Raw genomic sequence first — 21,942 nt, forward strand, 5'->3', positions numbered from 1 at the left:
TCTACTGTCTACCCTATCAATGCCTCTCATAATTTTATATGGTTGGTGGTGAATTCCTTCATTTTCCTTGACGCTGCACACAAGCTTCCTGGAAGGCCAAACAACATCCACAGTAATTCAGTGTGTATACCTCTTAGTAGCCTTCTCTGTTGCCCCATTAAAGTGTTCATCTGAATCCATCAGAGCAAAAATTGTACATGCCCTTGCCCTACAGAATGTTAGTAGCATGGTCTCCCTCCGCCCCCACCTGACTACAGCCTACTTGTGGTCTGCAACTTGCCCTGTGCTAATTCTGCCATCCTTCACAGTTCACTAAATGTGAATGCCTTCAATTTCCCTCTTTGTTAGTTCCTCCAGCTCCTTGCTAAATTTGATAGTTTGGATATCTGTGAGGGGAAAGGCACTTGGTACCCTGGTGAAGAGGGTTGGTCATGAGGAAGTGAGAAGTGCATACTTATGCCAGCTGTAGCTGGCATAGATTTAGAAAATTTAGAAAAGATTTTGGCATGAAGAGGAAGAAGGAATAAGTTTGACCATCTTCACTATTCTCAGCCCTGATACTGGCTATGGACTTGGTTGTGGCTGCTTCAGTTAAAGCCAGAGGAATGATGTCAGTCACATATCACCCGCCAGTTTGATGTATCTAGTGCTGGTTTTTGCCACCTTGTCCTGTGAGAGAGGGTTGTTTTTGAGTGTTGAGGTATGTGTTTGGGTGACATGGGCATTATAGTTGAATTGCAGACAGTTGTTCATTAGTTGCTGTGGTAGTTTGTTAGTTGTTGGTGTGAGCCTTAGAATACTGGTATGTGTAAGATCATAGAGATGCATGCGAGTCCTGATAAAGATTGTTGGTAGACAAGTTGCTTTATTATTGCAAAAATGAACAGGGGTCTATCTTTTTAGTGGCATTAAGTGTAGTGGTTAGCGTAACGCTATTACAGCGCCAGCAACCCGGGTTCAATTCCAGCCACTGTCTGTAAGGAGTTTGTATGTTCTCCACGTGTCTGTGTGGGTTTCCTCTGGGTGCTCCCATTTCCTCCCAGATTTCAAAGACGTACGGGTTAGGAAGTTGTGGGCATGCTATGTTGGCGCTGGAAGCATGGCGACACTTGCAGGCTGCCCCCAGAACACTGAGCAAAAGATACATTTCACTGTGTGTTTCAATGTACATGTGACTAATAAAGATATCTAATCTTATTTTGAACAGTGCACATTGTGTTTATCGACAAACTACAGGCCATAGACAGGCATTGTTAACCAGATTCATACCTTAAGTGGTAATTAAGGTATAGAGCAAGGGGAACATCAAAACATAAATAGCGTCATGGTGCCTTGAATAGTGGTCCAGTTGGTGGGATTTTACATTTGAAGCCATGTTCAGTGACCGTTTATCATGTGTTAGCTCATTAATCTTATTGCGACCTTGGGTGAAGCTCCAGGCTCCTTGAAGGCAGATAAATGTATTGGAAAGTCCTATGATGCTATGTGCCTGTGATACAGCTGCAGGTAAGTTTTTCATTGCACCTGTGCATACATGTACTTGTGAATGTGACAATAAACTCAACTTTGACTTTGAAAGTCAGAATATCTGCTCTTGCTCTTGTTCAGCCATCTCCTCCAGCAAGTTACAGTGTTTCCTGGAATGGTTTTCACTGCTGCTGATGTTGCTTTTCAACAATGCTCCTTCCATTTAAAAGGGCAGACTAGCTTTATTCAGCATAAGCTCACTTGTTGGCCACTAATGAAATTGGGCTCTGTGCTGAAGTGTTAAGGTATTCAGCTCGTGCTGTCTGATATGGTAATGAATAGGCAGCATGAATTTGGGTGCAGATTAATAATACATTGTGGAAACTAGTGCCCAATTTGCAGTGCTATTTCTGTTTAGTCCCCACAATGTCTAGTCTAATGTATAATTATTTTAGCAGTGGTTCAGTCTATTAATCTAATATGTTGAAATGCAAGTAGAAAGTTATGTTTCTGATAATGCACAGGAAGAAAAGATGTATGTCTAGAAATTCTAATGCACAAGAGATGGGCATTGCACATGATTAGGGTTGAAAATAAGCCACCCTGAGGATTCATCCTGAAGCCAAGCCCAGGAGGTGAGCAGCTGGAAGGAACACTGAAGGGAGAGAGAGAAGAGAAAAATGATGCTGAGAGTTCATGTCACTGCCTCAGATTGCCACCATGAGGAATGACCAGCATAGCTAGAGGGACACAATTCACAGAGGTGCAGCGCTAAATATTGGGCTTCAGGCTTGCACCAGGCACTCTGGTGCAGGGACTTTTTGGAGGGAAGTCTTGCACATCTATAGTGCAGCAGAGCACTCTGTGAATCACAATTGGGATATCATTGTGACAAGACTGATTTGGATATGCATTGTGAAAGGGATTGTGTTGTCAGTCTGCTTCGCCAAATGCTGGAGATGATGAAAAGCATAGAGGAGTCCATCTCTATCTTACAAGAGATGACTGTAACCTTCTCCCTGGATGCCATGCAACCTTCTCATTGTAACTGCACTGTTGTTTTAGTTGGAGGGGCACATGCACATTGAGAGAGAGGACTCCTTTCCTGGTCATAAATGGATATACGTGATTATGGTAAGCTATGATGGGCACATGAGTGCAACCGATAGCTGGCTGCATTCATGGGAAGCTAGCAATGCTGATGAATCCCAGTTACAGTGTGGCAGATCGAGTAGAATATGGTAAAATGTGAGGTTATTCACTGCTCTTATTTTTTTTCATGTTCTTGTATTATAAGTTGCATTCCTGAGGGTGGGGGGGGAAAGATACAGCATAGAAACAGGCCCTTCATCCCACCAAGCCCTTGCTGGTCATCAATCACCCATTTACACTAATCCTAAATTAATCCCTTTTATTTTATTCTTCTTACATTCTCATCAACTTCCCCAGATTCTACCACTCGCTGACACACTTGGAGAAACTTAGTGGCCTGTTAACCTCCCAACATGCACATCTGTGGGGGGAAACTGGAGAAACCCATGTGGGCACAGGAAGAACATGCAAATTTCACTCAGACACCGCCCGAGGTCAGGATTGAACCCAGGTCTTTGGTGCTGCGAGGCTGAGTCTCTACCGGCTGAGCCACTGTGCCGCCCTAAGTACTTCTCATCACAAATATGGACTGCTACCAGAAATACTTAATCCATTTTTTGTGATTAGCATGATTTAATTTGGAAGTGATCCCTTGTGCTTGCTGCTCTGGGTAAAATCAAAATCCATGGTGCTGCAAAAAAAAACTATTTCTAGGAACATATATTCATTTTTTTTTCTTTTTATTGCTTCATTATGGAGAGTTATTTATATGTATTGCAATGCTTATATTTGTGCTTCCTATTATCATTAAAGTTTATCTTACTAAAACTATTTGTTTCTCATAGGGAGAAATGCAGTTATGATTTAATCCTCTCTGATTTGGTACTCCAGGAAATGTCTCCGTCATTGAGAGCACATTCATCACCTTTTTAACTGCAAAGTTGATACGATGAATGCAGCTTGGATTATAAAGCTTTTCTTTATAACAGATATGGCGATAGATCAGAGAAGATTATTTATGATTCTATGTACAGCATAGGGAAATATATAATCAATTTTTTTTTAAAACTTATTTTATATCACTTTTGTAATAAAATAACTAAAGTATCAGGAATGTTGCTCTGACACAAATAAAGTTAGGAAATTTGGATTCTGATGTTACATCAATATCTGCAGGAAGCACAAATCATCCATACCTAGCTGATATTGCAGCTATTGTGTGATGTTACATTCTATATTGGATCCATTTCTGACCAGAAGAAGTTGCCAGAGCAGAAAATGGGTTTAAGAGCATACCATTAAGGAGGGAGAATGTAGACTTCATGCTGAATTGATTTCATTTAACATTTAGGATGACTTAAGTGTTCTATTGTAGAGGAGCTTTTGGTCCAAATTTACAAGTACCTCCTGTTTAAAATGGAATTGGTTTGTAATTTCCTGTAAATAATATGTATCTGTTGATAACAGCCCACCCACCCAATATTTCTATGAAATGTCACTGCAAGTACCGGTGTTATTGGAGCTATAATTTATTAATTGTTTAAAGTAATTATTAATGAAAGTTTTATGATGGATTATCAACAAGATGGGAGGAAATGTCAAGATATCAACTATTTAGGCCCATCTTCTGAGCAAAATTTGTTGTTACATTTTTATTAAACTGTTCATTGTGTGCTAAATTAGGCAGAAAAATACATTTTTGAATTGAGACACTGGCCTGATATTAGGTGACTTGCTTCCATGTGACAGCATTTTTCCTCCTTCAAATAACACTTCAAATAAAAATAAGGAAAATGAAAAGATGGCAGTTTCCAGAAATATGTTAGAATTTATAATTTATTATACATTTTATTCAAATACAGATACATAATGTTGGCGATCAGTGACTCTTATTTGTTACTCAGTTAATTATGAGGAACTTGTATTACATTAAAAAGTCATGGGTCAGATTAAACTTCATTTTGACTGGTGGTTTGTAAGATTTGCTGGCTATGATTTCCAGTGGATCAGGACATTCATAAATTCTGTGCCCATTGTTACGGACTCAGTGAAAGTCCCTTTAAGATAGAGAGTGTGTGTGTATGTGTGTGTGGGGCGTGCTTACGTCAATAGAAGATAAAGGACGTAATGACGTTGTTGAAGAGGTTAGAAGAAGAAGAAGGAGAGAGAGAGAGAAGGGAGAGAGACACCAGCCTGCTTGTTTTCTCTATCAATGGATGAGAAACAATAACTGTGTTTACCACTGAAATCCATGTATGGAAGTTGGAAGTAATCCGGTGGAGTTCACTTTGTTGCTGACCTGTAGAAGGAAACAGGTATTTGTGTGTGGACGACCACAGTTCGGATGCTTTTCGGGGTGAGGAAGTCACTACCGAGTAAACACTGGAGTGTCGTTTGGGGTCCATCGTGGAACATTTGGATTTCGTATGTACTCTCTCTATGTTTTTCTACATCTACATCTTATCTTCAGACAACGGTGGTTGTTGAAGAAGCCCTTGCTCATGTTTCACCTTATGGCTTGTGGAACTGAACTTTAAGAACCATTCCGGAACTGGGAGTTTTGGACTTTGTCACACACACACACACGAAGAGTTTAGTTTTGGGGTTAACGTTCGAGGTTTAACATTCTTGAATTCTAACATACTAACATTTTTACTTTTATTTTACGTATTATCATAAGTAGTGATTAATAAAATAGTTTTTAACACTAAATCATGCTCAGTGTGTTTCTTTTGTTGCTGGTTCGTGACACCGTGCAGCACAAAAGTAATGGAAGTGCACATTCCCAGAGAATGCAGGGAGAGTTCCTGGTGGTCCTGAGCTGAGGGACAAGATAAACTTTATATGACTTCTCGGGTGTTTGCTGACTGTTATTAACATTTTAAGTAAATATTACTTTTTTGTTTGTTTCTTTTTATTTGTGATCTATAATAATTTTATGATTTTTGTCAATAGTATTTCAGTTATTTTTAAATTCTCTGATCATTGGGGTCATTCAGGGATAGTTGGAAAGGCCGTTGACAGCATGAGCTGTCTGTAGGTTATCAAGAGGGTGGTGGGCAAATGGAACGAACTGCCAGAGGAAGTGATAAAGGAGGTACAACCACAATGTTTAAAAGACATTTGGACAGGTGCATGACCAGGAAATATTTAAAGAGATATTGTCCAAAGGCAGGCAAATGGGACCAGCTCAGGAAGGCACCTTGGTCGACATGGATGAGTTGGGCTGAAGGGCCTGTTTCCATGCTGTTATTACTCTATGACACATTGCCACAGATGTTAATTGACTGTGGATGTAAATGAGTCATGTCATGACTTCAGTACAATACAGATGACATCCGTGTCATGGTGGGATTGCATTTCTAGAAAATGGCCCATATCGTGATGTTTGGTAACACAAAGCCATATTATCTGTGCATGCATCAAGAAAGGAGAGTTGGAAAAAATTGTTAATGTGCTTTTTTCACAAATTCCATGAAAGCAAATTTTATTCTGTATCTCGAATTTTTAGGTAGCAATTTGTGAATTTTGTAAAGGTGAATTTTGGGTGAAAAGCCATAATGGGAGGATTGCCTGTACTTGTCTTTCTACTTTGTAAACTGCAACAATAAAACTGAAAGCTTTTCAATCATGGAAACAACTGGCATATGCATTAGAATAAAATTATACAGTGATATATGCAGCCTGTGATTGATGTCACTTGCATGTTTTTACTCTAGCATATGCATTGATCACATAGGCCTTTACTGCAGAAGATTTTATCCAGAAGGTTAAGCCCTGTTCATTGATAAAGAAATCTGTCCCTAACCATAGCTACTGCTGGGATTCCCAGTAAAGGACTCTCCACAATGGATCATTCATCTCTAGAATAGGTTCCTATTTAGCCTTTACATCCCATTGACTCTTTTCCCCCCCACATTTGAACACAACTACCCTTCCAACCCCTCCCTGTTCCCCTGACCCTTCTGCTACTTGACCTCACTCCACTGCTCACATCTGACCCCTTCTCACAACCTTCTCCCCAGAATGCCTAGTTTTCTCTCTTATTCCTTGATTTCTACCTTTTTTCACTAGCAGCTTCTACTGATTTTTAAATTGCTGGAAAAGATACATAATTACCTTCTAGACTTTTGTTATGGTTGGTTTTGTTAGTAAATGCAATTTATTTAAATTAAAGCCTTTTTGTGACAAAAGAACATTTTAAAGTGTCCTTGAAGGTATGTAAATAAATGCAACAAGCACAGACTTCCAAAGGTAATTAATTTTTTTCATGACCACTTGTGGGCAGGCTCATCTTGACATAATGTTTTAAAAATTAGTGCAAAAGATTGTGAAGATTTGGTGAAAGATCTGGGAGGAAAAAAGAAGCATAGATTTTGTGCAGGAACTTGCAAAGAAAAGCTGCCTGTGTAGCCGCATGCAACGCGCTACTAAAGGAACACACAGAGGCAGAGAGTGCTGAACTCAAAAAAAAAACCCTTTACTGATACAAAATCACGCGCTTCCATCTACCGTCCCATGGGGCCCTGCGACCCGTGGGGCAGAAAGGACGTCCGACTGTCCCCAGAGGGTCCACCCCAAGCGGGTAGTTCCAAACGCGCTACTGCGTGTCTGCTCGCGGCTCCCGATGGCGGTTCGAGTCCCGCGTGTGCGAGCTGCCACACCTGCATCATTTTTAGCAAAGATGGGGCCTCCATGACATCGCTGTGTTGAAGGGGGGGGGGGGGGGGTTGGGTAGGGTGGAGGAATAGATGGTGATGTGAGGGAATATGGAAAGTTCTGCCCACTGAACAATTATAAAAAATACTTTAATACTCGTCTGAGCCATAGCCCTGGCTTAGTAGGCTGTCAGTGCTGTCAAAAGCCTATGACATATTCTTGATGATGCAAAACAGTGGAAAATTATTAAAACTACCTAATATGTTAAAAGTTTTTTTTAATTAAGCTTTCAAGTAAAATAAGACAATTAAAAATAACTATATTAACTAACACTTTAGTTCCTCAATATGTCAGGGGAATTTTTTAAATTTTGCATTGCTATGGACTCCAGTATCAGAATGCATTTATGAAAAATACCATGAAGAGCTACAGTACATTTCCTGGACTTCCACTTTCAGTTAGAATTCCTGAAGTAGCCAAAAGTTAAATGTTGAATTGTAGGTCACAGCACTTAATGCTCTTGCTGCTGCTTGTCACTTACGTGGAGTGGAGAACAAGTGTTTAATATATTGTACGTACTTGTTAGCACAAAAATTGAGAAATGTCTATCTTATTATTGTTAAATCATGGGACTGTATGATTTTCCAGATGATATTGCTAAATATTTTAGGATTAGTTCTAATTGCATATCTATAAATGCAATTGACTAATAAATGTTAAAATCTTTTAATCTAGCTGGGCAGTGACCACCACCTAAATTATATAACTCTGCCTCCAGCCTTATCATCAACATCACCAAATTCAATGTCCAACCCCAGTCCACAACGAGGATCGATCACCTTTCTTCCCCACAATTATCCTCCCCATCCCAAAGACTTGCCTGTCTTTTGTGGTCCCATTTTTTGTACTTTGCAAACCTGTCTACCCTCTTCAATATGTCAGTGCCAGTGATCAATAATGGCCCCTAAGAGATGATCTCCACACTAACATTTGAAATGTTATCAGTGCGAGTGGAAAGTTGTAGAATTATTCAGAATGTGCTTCTGGTGTATTTACAAGTCAGTGAACATCACATATGAGGCACATGTTGGAATTTTCTCTACAATTACTTTGATGCAAGCTTAATCCATTTTATGCAAGCTTAATCCATTTAAGTATATGTTTGAGAAATGAGGACTGCAGTGCAAGCTCATTTTGCATCTGTATGTGAACACCACTGATCAGAAAATCTAGCACACTTTTCTCAATCCCTAAATGTTGTTGTTATGCTGATTTAGCAAAAAAAAACTTCAAAGGGCAAGTGAATTCCAATGTTACTGAAATAGAACACCAAGTACAGAAAATGGTGTTCTTGGCTATTGCCCTCTGTAGCATCCTCATTACATCTATTGGCTTTTTGCATCATTATCATTGGCATAAGCTCTGAACTGCAAAATTGGATTCTAGTTACATATTTTTTGCTCTGGTACATATGGAACTGATTACTGGCAAAATATTTGAACATTATTGATTATTTTCTTAAACTGGGAATGGAGTGCTTCCCCCATTTATTATGTTAATAGTAATATACATGGACTGTGAACATCTCTTGTAAGATTCATCAAAGAAGTATTATTTATGTCTAGATACTAAGGGTAGTTTAATTCGTATGACACTGCAGTGCAGGATTTTTTTCAACAGATACTTAAGTAATATTAAAGTTTATCCTTGATTTAATCTTATTTCAGCTCTTGCAGTTGTGATGCTAGGTGTAAAATATTGTGCTGCTTAATGAATTTTCATTTTACACTCATCAGGAGTTTGCCGGGAAAGAAAAGCTAGTTTTTAAATTGACCCAACTTGCCTATTTGAGGTTGAAATTGTTCAAAATAACATTGATGTTGAAGCTTGATTCAGAAATATTTTGAATTGAGGATCATTCTGGTCTGATTATAATTTGACTTTTACACAGCTATCTGCACAAATTGTGCCAACATTTTAAAATGCAATATGATAAAGGTCCTGTCCTCACATTTACTTAGGGGATGAATTGCAGTACAAGTTGTAAATTCAAGGATTTTTCTTTTAATTTCCAAAGAACATGATGTCTTGTCCTTTTCCTTTCCCCACTTATGTCTTTTGTCATTCACATCTCTCATTTCCTTGTATTGAAAGTTCTCTTCCTCCTGTTCAGTAGGTGTGTGTGTGATACGTATGATATGGAAGGGAGAATCTTAATGCAAAATGTGAAATGCATTAAAAATGCTTCAGAAACAGCAAATGTGTTGCACAGTACTTTATTGTTTATTTAAAATATTCAGCCATGTTCTTTTGAGATTTGTATTGAAGTAATCTCTTTTCCAGCTTCTCATGCACTCCATCTCTTTTCAGTGGTCAAAGCTACGCATTTCCATTTGCTGTGGTTTGGAGAAGTATCCAAGAGTCATTCTACACTGTAAATACTACTGTGTAAATAAGCTTCAATAAGTTTGAAAGGTTTAACCAGTTTTAATGTATTCTTGTAAATAGATGCCCTCCTGCTTGTACTTTGGCTAATACACTACAGTACTCTTACTAGTTAATATGCATTTACTGCAGTTCATACTCTAATATTTTTATTTAATATACACCTCTTGTACTGCACACTTTAATGCTAGAGTACAATCTGGAAGTGGGTTTTTAAGCTTGCAATGTGAACCTTTTAAACTAACAGTATGAGGCTTTGAAACACCACAGGGTTAACTTGCAAACCAGTAAATCAGCTTGCTAGTTAATCGAGAGACCTTTGTACTTGTGGTTGTCCCTTTCACTTGCAATCTCTTCAGAGTGCAATTATATTTTTTCTAATTTGTCAAATATGTTTTCTTATTTTCTAGTTCCATGATAATGACATGTTATAATGGCATTGTTCTGTATTTCAACAGTCACTGAAAAGATTAGTCAGGAGCAATCAGATTTGACTGAATTATGCAGATTGTTTCTTGTAAGATTTTCCAAACCAATTGCTGCATTAAGAAGGTCTCTGATTAGTTATCTGAAATTCTTAATTATATTCAAACAATTGTACCGTTCAGAAAGGTACAATGAAATTATAAGCTTGAGATACTGTTTTATTAATCTTTGAATTTATAAATATTGATATACTGAATAGAGGCATTCTGAATATCGAAATACTCTGATCAATCTCTTAGCAGTCAGTTCATAAATATCTTACATTTTTCAAGCCCCATTTAGAAGTGTGTTAAATGTGAATTTTACCCAATCTCAAAAGTTAATTAGCTTCATTAACTTTCTTCATATTTCTTTAATGGCTTTCATTTCTTAGCTTTGCTAGTTGATACCTTTCTATGAAGCTAAGATGGAATAAATTCAACCAACTTCAATTTCATTTGAAATTGAAATATTTTTAATTTACAGAAAGCTATGGAGAGAAAAAAGCTTTTATTTTTCTATTTGCTTAGAAGCCAGTGATGTGTGAGAGTTTAATTTTCTGGTCAATGCATAAATATATTTCAACAATAGTTGAGTTCTGCAGTAATGGTATTCCGAAACTGGTAGTAAAGCTTTGGACATTTTTTTAAAAAAACTGGCATGATGAGAGTGCTTAACTCTTATGAATTTATAAGTACCTTATAAGGGCAGAGTAACTTGTAACTCATTTCAGTGCTTCAAAAAATTTAAAAACTGGTATAAATTATTTTGGGTAACAGGAATACAGCAAAGGCAACCTGGTTCTAAATTTTATTTTTTCAAAATAAATTACAAGTAACAAACACTCAAATAGTCAAGCATTAGAATCCTAGCTCAAGTTTGAGTTCAAGTTACAGAATGCCACTTTGCAATTTTATAAAGATTCCATTCACCAAGGCACCGCTAACAATCACATCCCATTCAATGCTATAGTATTACAGTGAGTGTGGGCCTCTTATTTGTATTTCAAAAAGTAGTCATCTCATACCAATAACAGAATCCTACTTCAAGAATGCAAATTTGTGTGTTTTACTATCACAATATAAAAAAGAGGTTTTGCACCTGTGTGGTGCTTTTCATGACCTTGGAATATCCCAAAGCATTTTACAGCTAATATAAAGTATTTTGAAGTAGAATCCCTATTGCTTTATGGTGGATAGAATGTTTCGGAGCCCCTGCAAGCTGCTGCTTTCCCACTGATGAAGCTACATAAACACCAAATGTGAATGACTAAAAAGTCATTACATTTTGTGGCTCTAGAAGTGTTATCACTCTCCTTCTGGACATCATTCTATTGTGGAATAAATTTTGGAGAAGAGTGCAATACACCAGTGCTATTAAATGATCAGGCATTAACTTTTAAGCAGGAATGCCTAATTAAGATCCTTGCAACCAGCATGCTGGAGACGTGCATCACATCACTATAGGTTAGTTTTGAAAGTGCCACATAGGTTGTGTTATAATTAAGAAGTGCCTTTCAGCCTTTTTGGAAAACAATTTTTGATTTGCATCAAGGTATGTGAATGGCATTCAAATACTATTCGGTATAGTGTTCTACTGTTGATCCATTAATTTGTAAAGTGAAGTTGCAATGGTATGGACAAGTATGGTATAAAATAAAGGATCAAAGCTTGTAGTTCATTAAGATGGCATGATTATTCAAATTCTCTGCTACGTTGCTCTGCAAATGAGTAGGTTAACCCAACCATTTCTTGCTTCCTAATGTTGTCCTTATTAGGTTAGTTAAATTTTCTTCTTCTGTATTATACCTTTCATTGTTTTCTATTACTTTGTTGAAATTCTTTCTCAAAACCCCTTCTTTTGTTGTTTATTTTCTTTTCTTTGTGAGAAAGCAGAATTGAACAAACACACAGTTGGGATGCAGAAATACTGACCTGGACTTTTGTTCCATTAGATCTATAATCAATGTTTCTGACCTCCTAGCTATTGTTCCTAATTATTTAATTAGGAATTTTTCAAGGCCTTAGAGTGCAGGAGGGATATGTTGGCATGGTAGGAGGGAGGAAAGATTTCAATTACATCAGCAGAGAAGGTTAGAAAGAGATTTGATTGAGGTGTACAAAGTCTAAAAAGGATTTAAAAGTGAATACGAGAGAAACTCCTTCTGTTAGCAGGATGGTAGGAAACCAAAGCACATGGATTGAATTAACTGGTAGAAGCAACAAGGACAGCATAAACATTTAAGGAATGCATTCTCATGATATATTTGTATATTTTCTTATGACATAGAAGGAGTCCATTCAGCACATTGGGTCTGTGCCAGCTGTCAGAACAATTCCATCGGATCCACTTCCCCCACTTGTTTCCTGTAACCTATTTTCTGAAACACGCCTATTAACACCTTCCTGACTCTCCAACTGCCCATTTACACTATGGATAATATACAGTAGTCATCTGACCTACCAACTAGCACATTATTGGTACATGGGAGGAAACAAAAGTGCTCAGGGGAACCCATGACTACAAGGAGTACATGCAAACTCTAGACTACACTAGCCAAAAGTTGGTAGATGCAGACTCAACAACAACTATCCAAAAGGGAGTTGGAAAAATAATTGTGAAGTTATCATTTTCTGGGCTCTGGGGAAGAGCAGGAGAGTTGGACTAATCAGGTAGCTCATTCAAAGGAGACGCAAGAGACTGCAGATGCTCCGGCAGTTTGTTTTTGCAGCTTGTTCAAAGGCCTGACTGTGGCATATTGGGCAATGCTCCCTGTCTGTTATTCTGAATACTCTTTTTTTTAATAATATAACTCTTTCTCTTTCTCTTTTGTTTTTCTGCTTGCGTGCACAGGAAGTAGAGGTTTGTACTTAGTTTTTAAAAAAGTTTTTATGAAGCTGTTTGATTTTTGAATCAGTTTTATGATTGTGTACTTTATTTCATGATGAACAAGAAGGATGATATTGTAAACGCTTGTAAATTTTAAAAATATATATTTATTTTTAACTCCCCTTTAACAATTATTCTGTACATATGATGTATAATTGTGCATATTAATGCTGTAAAATTCCCTCACTTTAGTTGCACTGCACAAATTGTATCATATTAAGTGTATGTTTAAGAATTATTCATTACTAGGCTGCAATTATACTGCTGGCTCACTTTGTTCTTAAGTTGGAGAAAAAGTTTAATCAGGTTTCAGTGTATATGGACAGAAGAGGACTCAAAGTTTTGTTTACTATTGCTAGTCTCTTATGACATTTTGAAAGATAGGAAAAGGTTACTGACATTTAGGCATTTGGATTCTTCAGCTCTTGATGTAGTGTAGTGGAGAGTAGTCACATCAGTCTGTTGACAACTTGACAATTGGCAGCAGCTGCTCCTTCCTCTTGAAACATGTACTGTGGTATTAGCAGTTCACTTTCAGCCGCGCTGTGAATTTTGGAATGCCTACCTTCCATTGCAGTCAAACTGTCAGCATTGAAGGTTGATAGCACAGGTAGGATAAGCAGGATTTTGCTCTTTGAAACAAATGTTCTCAGAATATAGCATGTACCTATCTGTCCCTTGCACAGCTTAAAGTACTGGACCATCCATTAGTGTAGGATCACAGTACTGAGGTGGGAAAGCAGAAAATTTCAACATGGCATATTAAACCTTGGCAAAATTTAATGGCTCAATTAATTTTATGATTTTCCTCAGCACCTAAATCGTGCGTCATTTTATGGCTGCCTCCTCAGGACACTATTATGGACAACTCCAAAATAAAAGTATCTTCTTTTAATGTCTTGTATTTTTATTTTACTTGTATTTTCAGTACCTCTAGGTCCACGTAAGTGAAAATACTTTGATTAACAAAGGTAGTTATTGTTTTACCATCTGACAGCCTCTTGCTTCACGCAAAGCAGATCATTTGGTTTTGGGGTTGTCTTGCTAGAATATTACTTCTTATTTTGACCTGTAACTTGACAGCACCAGCCACAAATAATGTAGCCATGAAAGCAGATCAGAGGTTGGGTATTCTGCGATTCACCTCCTGACTCCATAAAACATTTCTACCATCTACAGAAGATACAAGTCAAGAGTGTGATAGAATACTCTGCACTGACTCAGATAAATATAGTTCCAAAATTCTTAATTCTTGCTGTCACTGTCCAGGACAAAGCAGCCCACTTGATTGGCACTCCACCTATTCTAAACATTCATTCCCTTCAGCACTGATGCATATTGGCTGCAGTGTATCCCAGCTACAATATGCACTGCAGTTACTCACCCAGATTAGCACGACAGCACCTCTGAAAGTCTTGATCTTCGACAAGGACGAGGGCAGCAGGTACCTGGGACCACCACTACCTGCGGCAGCAGGTACCTGGGACCACCACTACCTGCTGATTCCTCTCCAAGTCGTATGTCATCCTGACTTGAAAATGTATTACTGGTCCTTCATTGTCATTGTTTCTAAATCCTGGAACACTCAAACCAACAGTATCTTCAGCAAAAGAATGTGGCTCATCACCACTTTCACAAAGGTAGTTAGGGATTTGGCCTTGGCAGTGATGCCCAGATTCAGGAAAAAAAATTGATACATTCATAATTATTTATATATTTAAGATCATCTTTTCCTCTTTAGGGAATATTAAAGTTGTGTTCATAACTATTTCAAGGTCCAGTATAAGATTGGATTTTTCTTCATTCTTAGCCTGCTTGTCATTTATCTCTGGAGATCTAAAGATACTGATGTAATGAATTTTTTTATTTTACTATTTTAGGATGATTATTTCAGAAGCTGGAATCCTAGTAAGCCATTTGATCAAGGTATGATTTCTTTGACTTATTAAAACTATTGTAGTATGCATTATCTACAGTTCTATTGTTAAGCAATTTTTGAAACGGCACTACAGTGAATTAAAGATGGAGCAGGTTCCTTCTTTGCTATAAGAAGAATTGTCTTCATCAACTTCTGACAGGACAAATTGTGTATGATTTTCAAATTCTGAGCTTCCCTTCACATTAAATAGTATTAGAGATTTTAATGTTACCTGTACAAATGTACTTCCAAAATTTTTAGAATTTCTGCTGTGTCATAAAAATTGAAACTTGGTTGCATTTTGTGTGGTCCTGAATATTCAAGGTCTCCCTAACTTCGTATGCATAATGAAATTAAATTTTAGCTATTATAAATGTTCTAAATATTTTATACATTGAGTGTGAATAATATTCAGAAACAATATCCTGAACATCTGAAGGGCATGATGTACGTTTCCAAGTTGACGTACAGAATTTTATATTTGAGATTTGTATTATGGCAGGTGAGTGCACAAAGAAAGAAAAGTAAAATTCAGAAGCAGTGGGTAAAATTACAGCAAGTTTTTTTTATTAATTTAAGTTCAACATGTTTTAGATCAATTACAAATGTCTGTTAAATGTTGAAAAACTAATAATATACTTGGTAGACTTCTGAAGTGAAGAAAAATAATGGCAGTTTAAATGGAAAGGTCCCAATGAAAAGTTGATTTAATTCAGCTATTATAATTTGATGTTTTCTCTCAGTTGACTATTATTTGAAAAAGAACAATCCTAACCAAAGCCCAGATCATCTACTTATTAATGTCACTTACAAGTGTAATTGCTTTGGTGCAGTTCTAATCTTTCACTTACCTTGACTTATTTTATTTTCTGGAAGCAATCATGTTACCGTTTTATTGCTACTGGATTGTAATGTAAACAAAGGTGATCAGTTCTGTTTGATATTGGAACTGAGCATGTACATCTTTATTAACATTACATGGGTGGTAATTTGCTGGAGCAGATCTCTTCACTCACTAGAGAACCTGCCCAGTTTGATATTCCATTCCAACCCAAGAAATCAATAAAAGTTTTAAATTGGATTGCCATGACCAAATTGGATATATTTTAGAAGAACAAGATACAGACTGTCAGCTGTGATTTGTAGCAATCTCCTTACCAAGTCTGAAAGTTGTAAAATCAAGTCCCACTCCAGAGAATTTGAGACAAAGATCTAAGATGATGCTGAATACTGGGGGATTACTGTTGGAGGCCCTGTCAGTCCTCTCAGGTGAAAATAAAGATCTACAGTACCACACCAAGGAAGAGCAGGGCATTGTTCTTATTATCATGTCCAGCATTTGTCCTTCACTCGCACTCACTAACATGGTGACCTAGAAATTCCAATGGGAGGAGGTAGCAGATGGTGTTGAAGGAAGGGCCTCTCTACATGTGATGTCAGGGTGATCATTATAGCCCTGAGTTTCACAAGGACACCACTTCATTTTCTCAGGGCACAGTAAGAAAAGCAGTCTATGCCAAACGTCGCATAAACTTGCAATATTTAGATTAGGAATAATAAGTGGAAAGTTATCATTATGTTGCATTACGTTCAGGCAGAGGCCAACAGAATCAACTGGAAACCTCACCATTTGTGTGTGACATTCAGTGATTTAACCATTGCTCATTCCTCCAAAGTGACAACTTGGATTACAGCATTGAGCAGAAAATGACTACCAGGCATCTAATTACTTTGGCTGTAAGAGCTTGTTGGAGGCTGCATATGCCACTGTGCAGGATTCAATTTTGTCCTAAACCATGTCTGCAAGCCATAAGTTAGAGTTGCTGTAGCAGTTCTCAATGGCTGCTAAGATGATTTAAACCCTCCCTACCTATGTCTATAAGTGTGCTTTCAGAGGCACTGAAGAACGCTTTACCTCATTGAGCATAACGCACCTCTCTGTTGCCCCAATTAGCCAAGTTGAGCTTTTGCTCCAGTCAAACACCCCTTGAGAATGCTGAAAACATTTATCAAACATTACTGAAATTGAGAGAATGCAGCCAGCAGGAGAATATTGAGTAGACTGGTGCTGCTTTCCCTGGAGAAGGGAAAACTTAGATCTTTAAAATCCTGATGGGATACAGTAGGATATGAATGAAGAATCTGTTTCCACTTGTTAGTGAATCCATAATAGGGAAGTATGAATATAGGATAGCCACCAATTAAAATTTTCAAAGCAATTGTCTTTATTTCAGTTGCATTGAGATTCTGAAACTGTTGCTATGTGATGCAGAAAGCATTGATCCACTTAAAGGGAGGCTTGATGCTTGAAGAAGAAGGGAATAAAAAGATATAGGGACATTATGGGAAATACTCCTTAGTAAGTATTCATAGGGTTAGCCTATGAAGAGAGATTGAGTCGCCTGGGACTATACTTGCTGGAATTCGGAAGAGTTAGGGGATCTTATAGAAACATATAAAATTATGAAAGGGATGGCGAAGATAGAGGCAGGAAAGTTGTTTCCACTAGTCGGTGAGACTAGAACCAAGGAACAGCAGTAAGATTTGAGGAAATAGATTTAGAACGGAGATGAGGAGAAACTGCTTTTCCCAGAGAGTAGTGGATCTGTGGAATTCTCTGCCCAGGGAAGCAATAGAGGCTACCTCATTAAATATATTTAAGACACAGTTAGATAGATAGGTAGGGGAATTAAGAGTTATGGGGAAAAGGCAGGTAGGTGGAGCTGAGTCCATGGCCAGATCAGCCATGATTTTATTGAATGGCAGAGCAGGCTCGATGGTCCAGATGGCCTACTCCTGCTCCTATTTCTTATGTTCTTATGCAAGTTCGTGCTGAGTATAGAGAAAAGCACTGACCAGAAATGCCAAGCGGTCTTTTTCTTTTACTCTAAATCCCATGCAACTCCACCACAGGTAACCTGTACCTTCTCATCATTTTCTAGAAAAAGAACAGAGCAGGGATTTTGTTCCATACAAAGCAAAGAGATGAACGTGAAATTGTTGAATAATTTTGAGGCACAGCTCCATCATTATTTGCCTCCAAGACTGATGTTATTTGCATAAATGTATCCAGAGCATCTCATTATCTCTAGATCATTTGGAAAAGCCATGATAGGGAAAAAGAGCTGTGCAATTTAATGAACTTTTCACATCCCAAAGCACTCTGCAGCCGTGGAAATACTTCAAGGTGGTCACCTTTGTAATTCAGAAAGTATGGTAGCCAGTGTGTGCATAGCAGGCTCCCATAAATAGCAAGGAATAGGTCATCTGTTTTAGTAATGTTGATTGAAAGATGAATATTGGTCAGGACAGGTGTGATAAATCCTGTTCTTTGTTGAAACAGTACTATGATATTATTTGCATTCACTTGAGAGATTAGATGATGCCTTGGTTTAATGTTGCAACCATAAGGTCTCCAAGACAGCAGCATTTATTCTGAACAGAACTGGAATGTCAACCTAAATTTTTGTGTTCAAGTCTAGAGTGGAGCTTCAACCCATAAATGTCTGACTCAGAGACAAGGATACTACAAAGTGAGTCACAGCTGACGCAACTTGTTTTTGATGGAAAGGAGAAATAGAATTAATAAATTCCAAATACACAAGTTCCAATAAATAACAATCATTGGAGGTGCTGTACTTGAGGTTATTTACACTCATTAATTTGTTTTCTCCATCTTGCATTCATTTCAGCTATGTGCAATTGGGGTATATTTGGATTTCTTAGCAAACCTTCTTTGAAGGGAAGCATTTTGAAAATGGATCCATATATAAATAAATGAAAATTGTAATTTATATTCTGACAGCATATAGTAGAATGTCAGTATTGCAGACATGGTTAGTAAATTGGTTTATTATTGTCACATGTACCAAAGTACAGTGAAACATTTGTCTTGCATACCATTCATACAGATCAATTCATACAGTGCATCGAGGTAGCAAAAGGAAAAAAAAACAATGCGGAATAAAGTGTAACAGCGACAGAGAAACTGCAGTGCAGATGGACAACAAGGTGCAAAGTTATATTGAGGTAGATTGTGAGGTCAAGAGTACATCTTATCGTACTAGGGAATTGTTCAATAGTCTTAACAGTGGGATAGAAACTGTCCTTGAGCCTGGCTTCAGGCTCAGCTTTCAGGCTTTTGTATCTTCTGCCTGATGGGAGAGGGGAGAAGAGAGCATGTCCAGAGTGGGTGGGGTCTTTGATTATGTTGGCTGCTTTATTAAGACAGCAGGAAATGTAGACAGAATCCATGGAGGGGAAGCTGGTTTCCATAATGCGCTGAGCTGTGTGCACAACTCTGCAGTTTTTTGTGGTCACAGGCAAAGCAGTTGCCATACTAAGCCACGATGCTGTCTGTGTTGCCTCAGTAAAAATTGGTGAGGGTCAAAAGGGGATATGCCAAATTTCTTTAGCCTCCTGAGGAAGTAGAGGCACTGGTGTGCTTTCTTGGCCGTGGTGTTTATGTGGTTGGACCAGGACAGGCTATTGGTGATGTTCACTCCTAGAAACCTGAAGCTTTTAACACTCTCGACCTCAGCACTGTTGATGTAAATAGTAGCATGTGCACCACCCCTTTCTGAAGTCAACGACCAGCTCTTTTGTTTTGCTGACTTTCAGGGAAAGGTCATTGTCATGACACCATGCAACTAGGCTATCTCCTTCCTGTACTCCGACTCATCATTATTTGAGATACGACCCACTGCGGTGGTGTCATTTGCAAACTTGTAGATGGCGTTAGAGCGGAATCTGGCCACACAGTTGTGAGACCATAGGGAGTAGAGTAGGAGGCTGAGGACGCAGCCTTGTGGGGTACCAGTGTTGAGAATAATCGTGGCGGGGGTGTTGCTGCCTATCCTTACTGATTGCAGTCTGTTTGCCAGGAAGTCAAGGATCCACTTGCAAAGGAAGGTGTTGAGTCCTAGGTCTAGTAAACCTTTGATTACAAGAAACACTTCTCTTCCTCTGATGCAAAGCAAAGATCCAGAATAGTTTAAAACAGAAAATAACATCCTAATATTCGAACTATTAAGCAACTATTGCAAACTTTATCCAACGTATTCATTTATGGTAAATCATCGGTACACAAGGAAGCAGCACATCATTCAGCTAAAAAGTCTTTTTAACCTATAGCAAGTACTCTTAAAATTGCATTAAAATGTTGTCTTAAATATTATTCTAGTCTATATAATTTTTTGGCTTTAAAACAGCATTATGGGCAGTAGTTTCTATTACAGTTTTTGTATAATAGCACTGATGAGTTTTTCAACTGTGTAGTGCTGTATTGAATCTAACATTGTGGTGTAGTGACTCACTGTCCGAGCAAGTGAACCAGCTCGGCGGTCGGGTCGCGCGTCGTTGGAGCGGCGAGGCCCAAGATGGCACTGGGCCTCCGTCTTTCCCGAGCGACGGAGAACCCGCGCACGGGAAAAGTTTGACATAGCGCATACATCATTTCCGTTTTCGGTGGGTGGGAACCGTTCCTCTTAAAAGGCCCGAGCAAGGCGGGAAAATAAATCAGTTTTTGTTCTGTAGCTCGTCGACTAGTGTCTTACTTTCACATCGCGGTAGCAGCCTCTACAGTGGTTCCTTTTGCTGTATTTCAAACCCTTGCAGTTGGCAGCATGTGATCTAACAGGTGCAATCTTTGCAGCCTGCTCTTAAAGGAACATATCAATGTGTGTTGCTACTGAATGTATCTATAATGAGAGCAAGATGGAAAAAATGTGCCTAGAGGATCAGTGTGACCTGGTCAAGCTGGTGAAAAACATTGTTCATCAGCAATATTTTCTTTGTGCAGGGTAACAATGGAGACTGCCCAGGGCTGCAGCCGGGCACTCCTGGCAGGAGTTTATCAGGGAGGTGTATGTAATGATGTGAGTGAATTCATAAATGTCTGCACTTTGAGAAACCTGCAATGTGGACAAATGCTTGTGCCCACTCTGCCTTTTCCTGTGGTGTGAAGAAAGAGTAAATTAGCTCCTTTCCTTGAACACAACCTCCCTAAAGCGGTAAGCAGCAGTCTGTGAGATGAGATAGAGATCAGCAGCAGCAACTTGGAATGATCCTGAGAGCTAGGAAGTGAGTGACCATGACCCAGCTCTTCACAATTAAGGCATATGGTCAAGGATCCATTTGAATTTGCAGTAGGTCTCACTGAGAACATAAACTACAGTTTGAATCTTCTTTTGGCATTCAGGATGACTTGCATCCCTGTGGTTTTATGTGTTCTGAGATGGCCAATGAGGTCAAAGCAGGAAATGCTAACTCCCCCACCGATGGGGAAGGAGATGGTTGATGGGGTGGGCGAGCAGGTGGTTTGTTAGGTGGTGCACTGCTTACGCAGGGTCTCTATAATCTGATGCATGGCTTTCTTGTTCTTAATAACATCATGAATGCACCGCCTCCACTTTGAATGGTGGTAGGCAAAGGTTCTCAGGAATTAGTGTGATTTTGCACTTTTTCAAGGAAACTTTGAGCACATCCTTGAATCTTTTACTTTGTCTGATAGAACTCAGAATAGAGGTTTTGTTTAAGGAGTCTGGTATCAGGCATGGGACAAGACCCATCTGAGAGTAACTGGGACTCTGCACCTGGGATGTTGACCTGGGAGAGGACACTAACATTGGTTCACTTGTCCTTCCAGTGAATTTAGAGGATTTTGTGGATGCAGCATTGGTGGTATTTTTCTAGTGCCTTAGGGTAGTCCATGGCTCAGAAGGATATAGGAGGGCAAAGAACATTGTTGCCTAGTAGTTTGAGTTTTGTGCCAGGTCTGTGGTCTTCAAATGTCTTTCCCTTAGTTGACCAAAGGTTATGCTGGTGCATTGAAGGCAGTGATGAATTTTGATATCAATGTTGGCTTTTGCCAAGGATCAGGGAAGTGGTCCACTTTCTTCAGGATCTCACTGTGAACTTTTAATGTCAGGAGGCAGTATACTGCTGGGGGGAAGCAGGTTGATAGAGGAGTTTGGGTCCTCAAATGTTGAAGAAAAGACCCATGTACC

At 38.6% G+C, this 21,942-nt stretch overlaps 1 protein-coding gene across 3 annotated transcripts in view; it reads left to right on the top strand.

Annotated features, from left to right (window-relative positions):
- spock1 (SPARC (osteonectin), cwcv and kazal like domains proteoglycan 1) overlaps nt 1–21,942 on the top strand; it is a 356,391-nt gene that overhangs the window by 104,434 nt on the left and 230,015 nt on the right. For all 3 annotated transcript variants that reach the window (XM_052014789.1, XM_052014788.1, XM_052014790.1), the window contains exon 3: nt 14,898–14,943. In XM_052014789.1, the coding sequence (XP_051870749.1) occupies nt 14,898–14,943 (46 nt within the window). The remainder of the gene's footprint in view (nt 1–14,897; nt 14,944–21,942) is intronic.

The sequence above is a fragment of the Pristis pectinata genome, chromosome 4, assembly GCF_009764475.1.
Source record: "Pristis pectinata isolate sPriPec2 chromosome 4, sPriPec2.1.pri, whole genome shotgun sequence".
NCBI lineage: Eukaryota > Metazoa > Chordata > Chondrichthyes > Rhinopristiformes > Pristidae > Pristis > Pristis pectinata.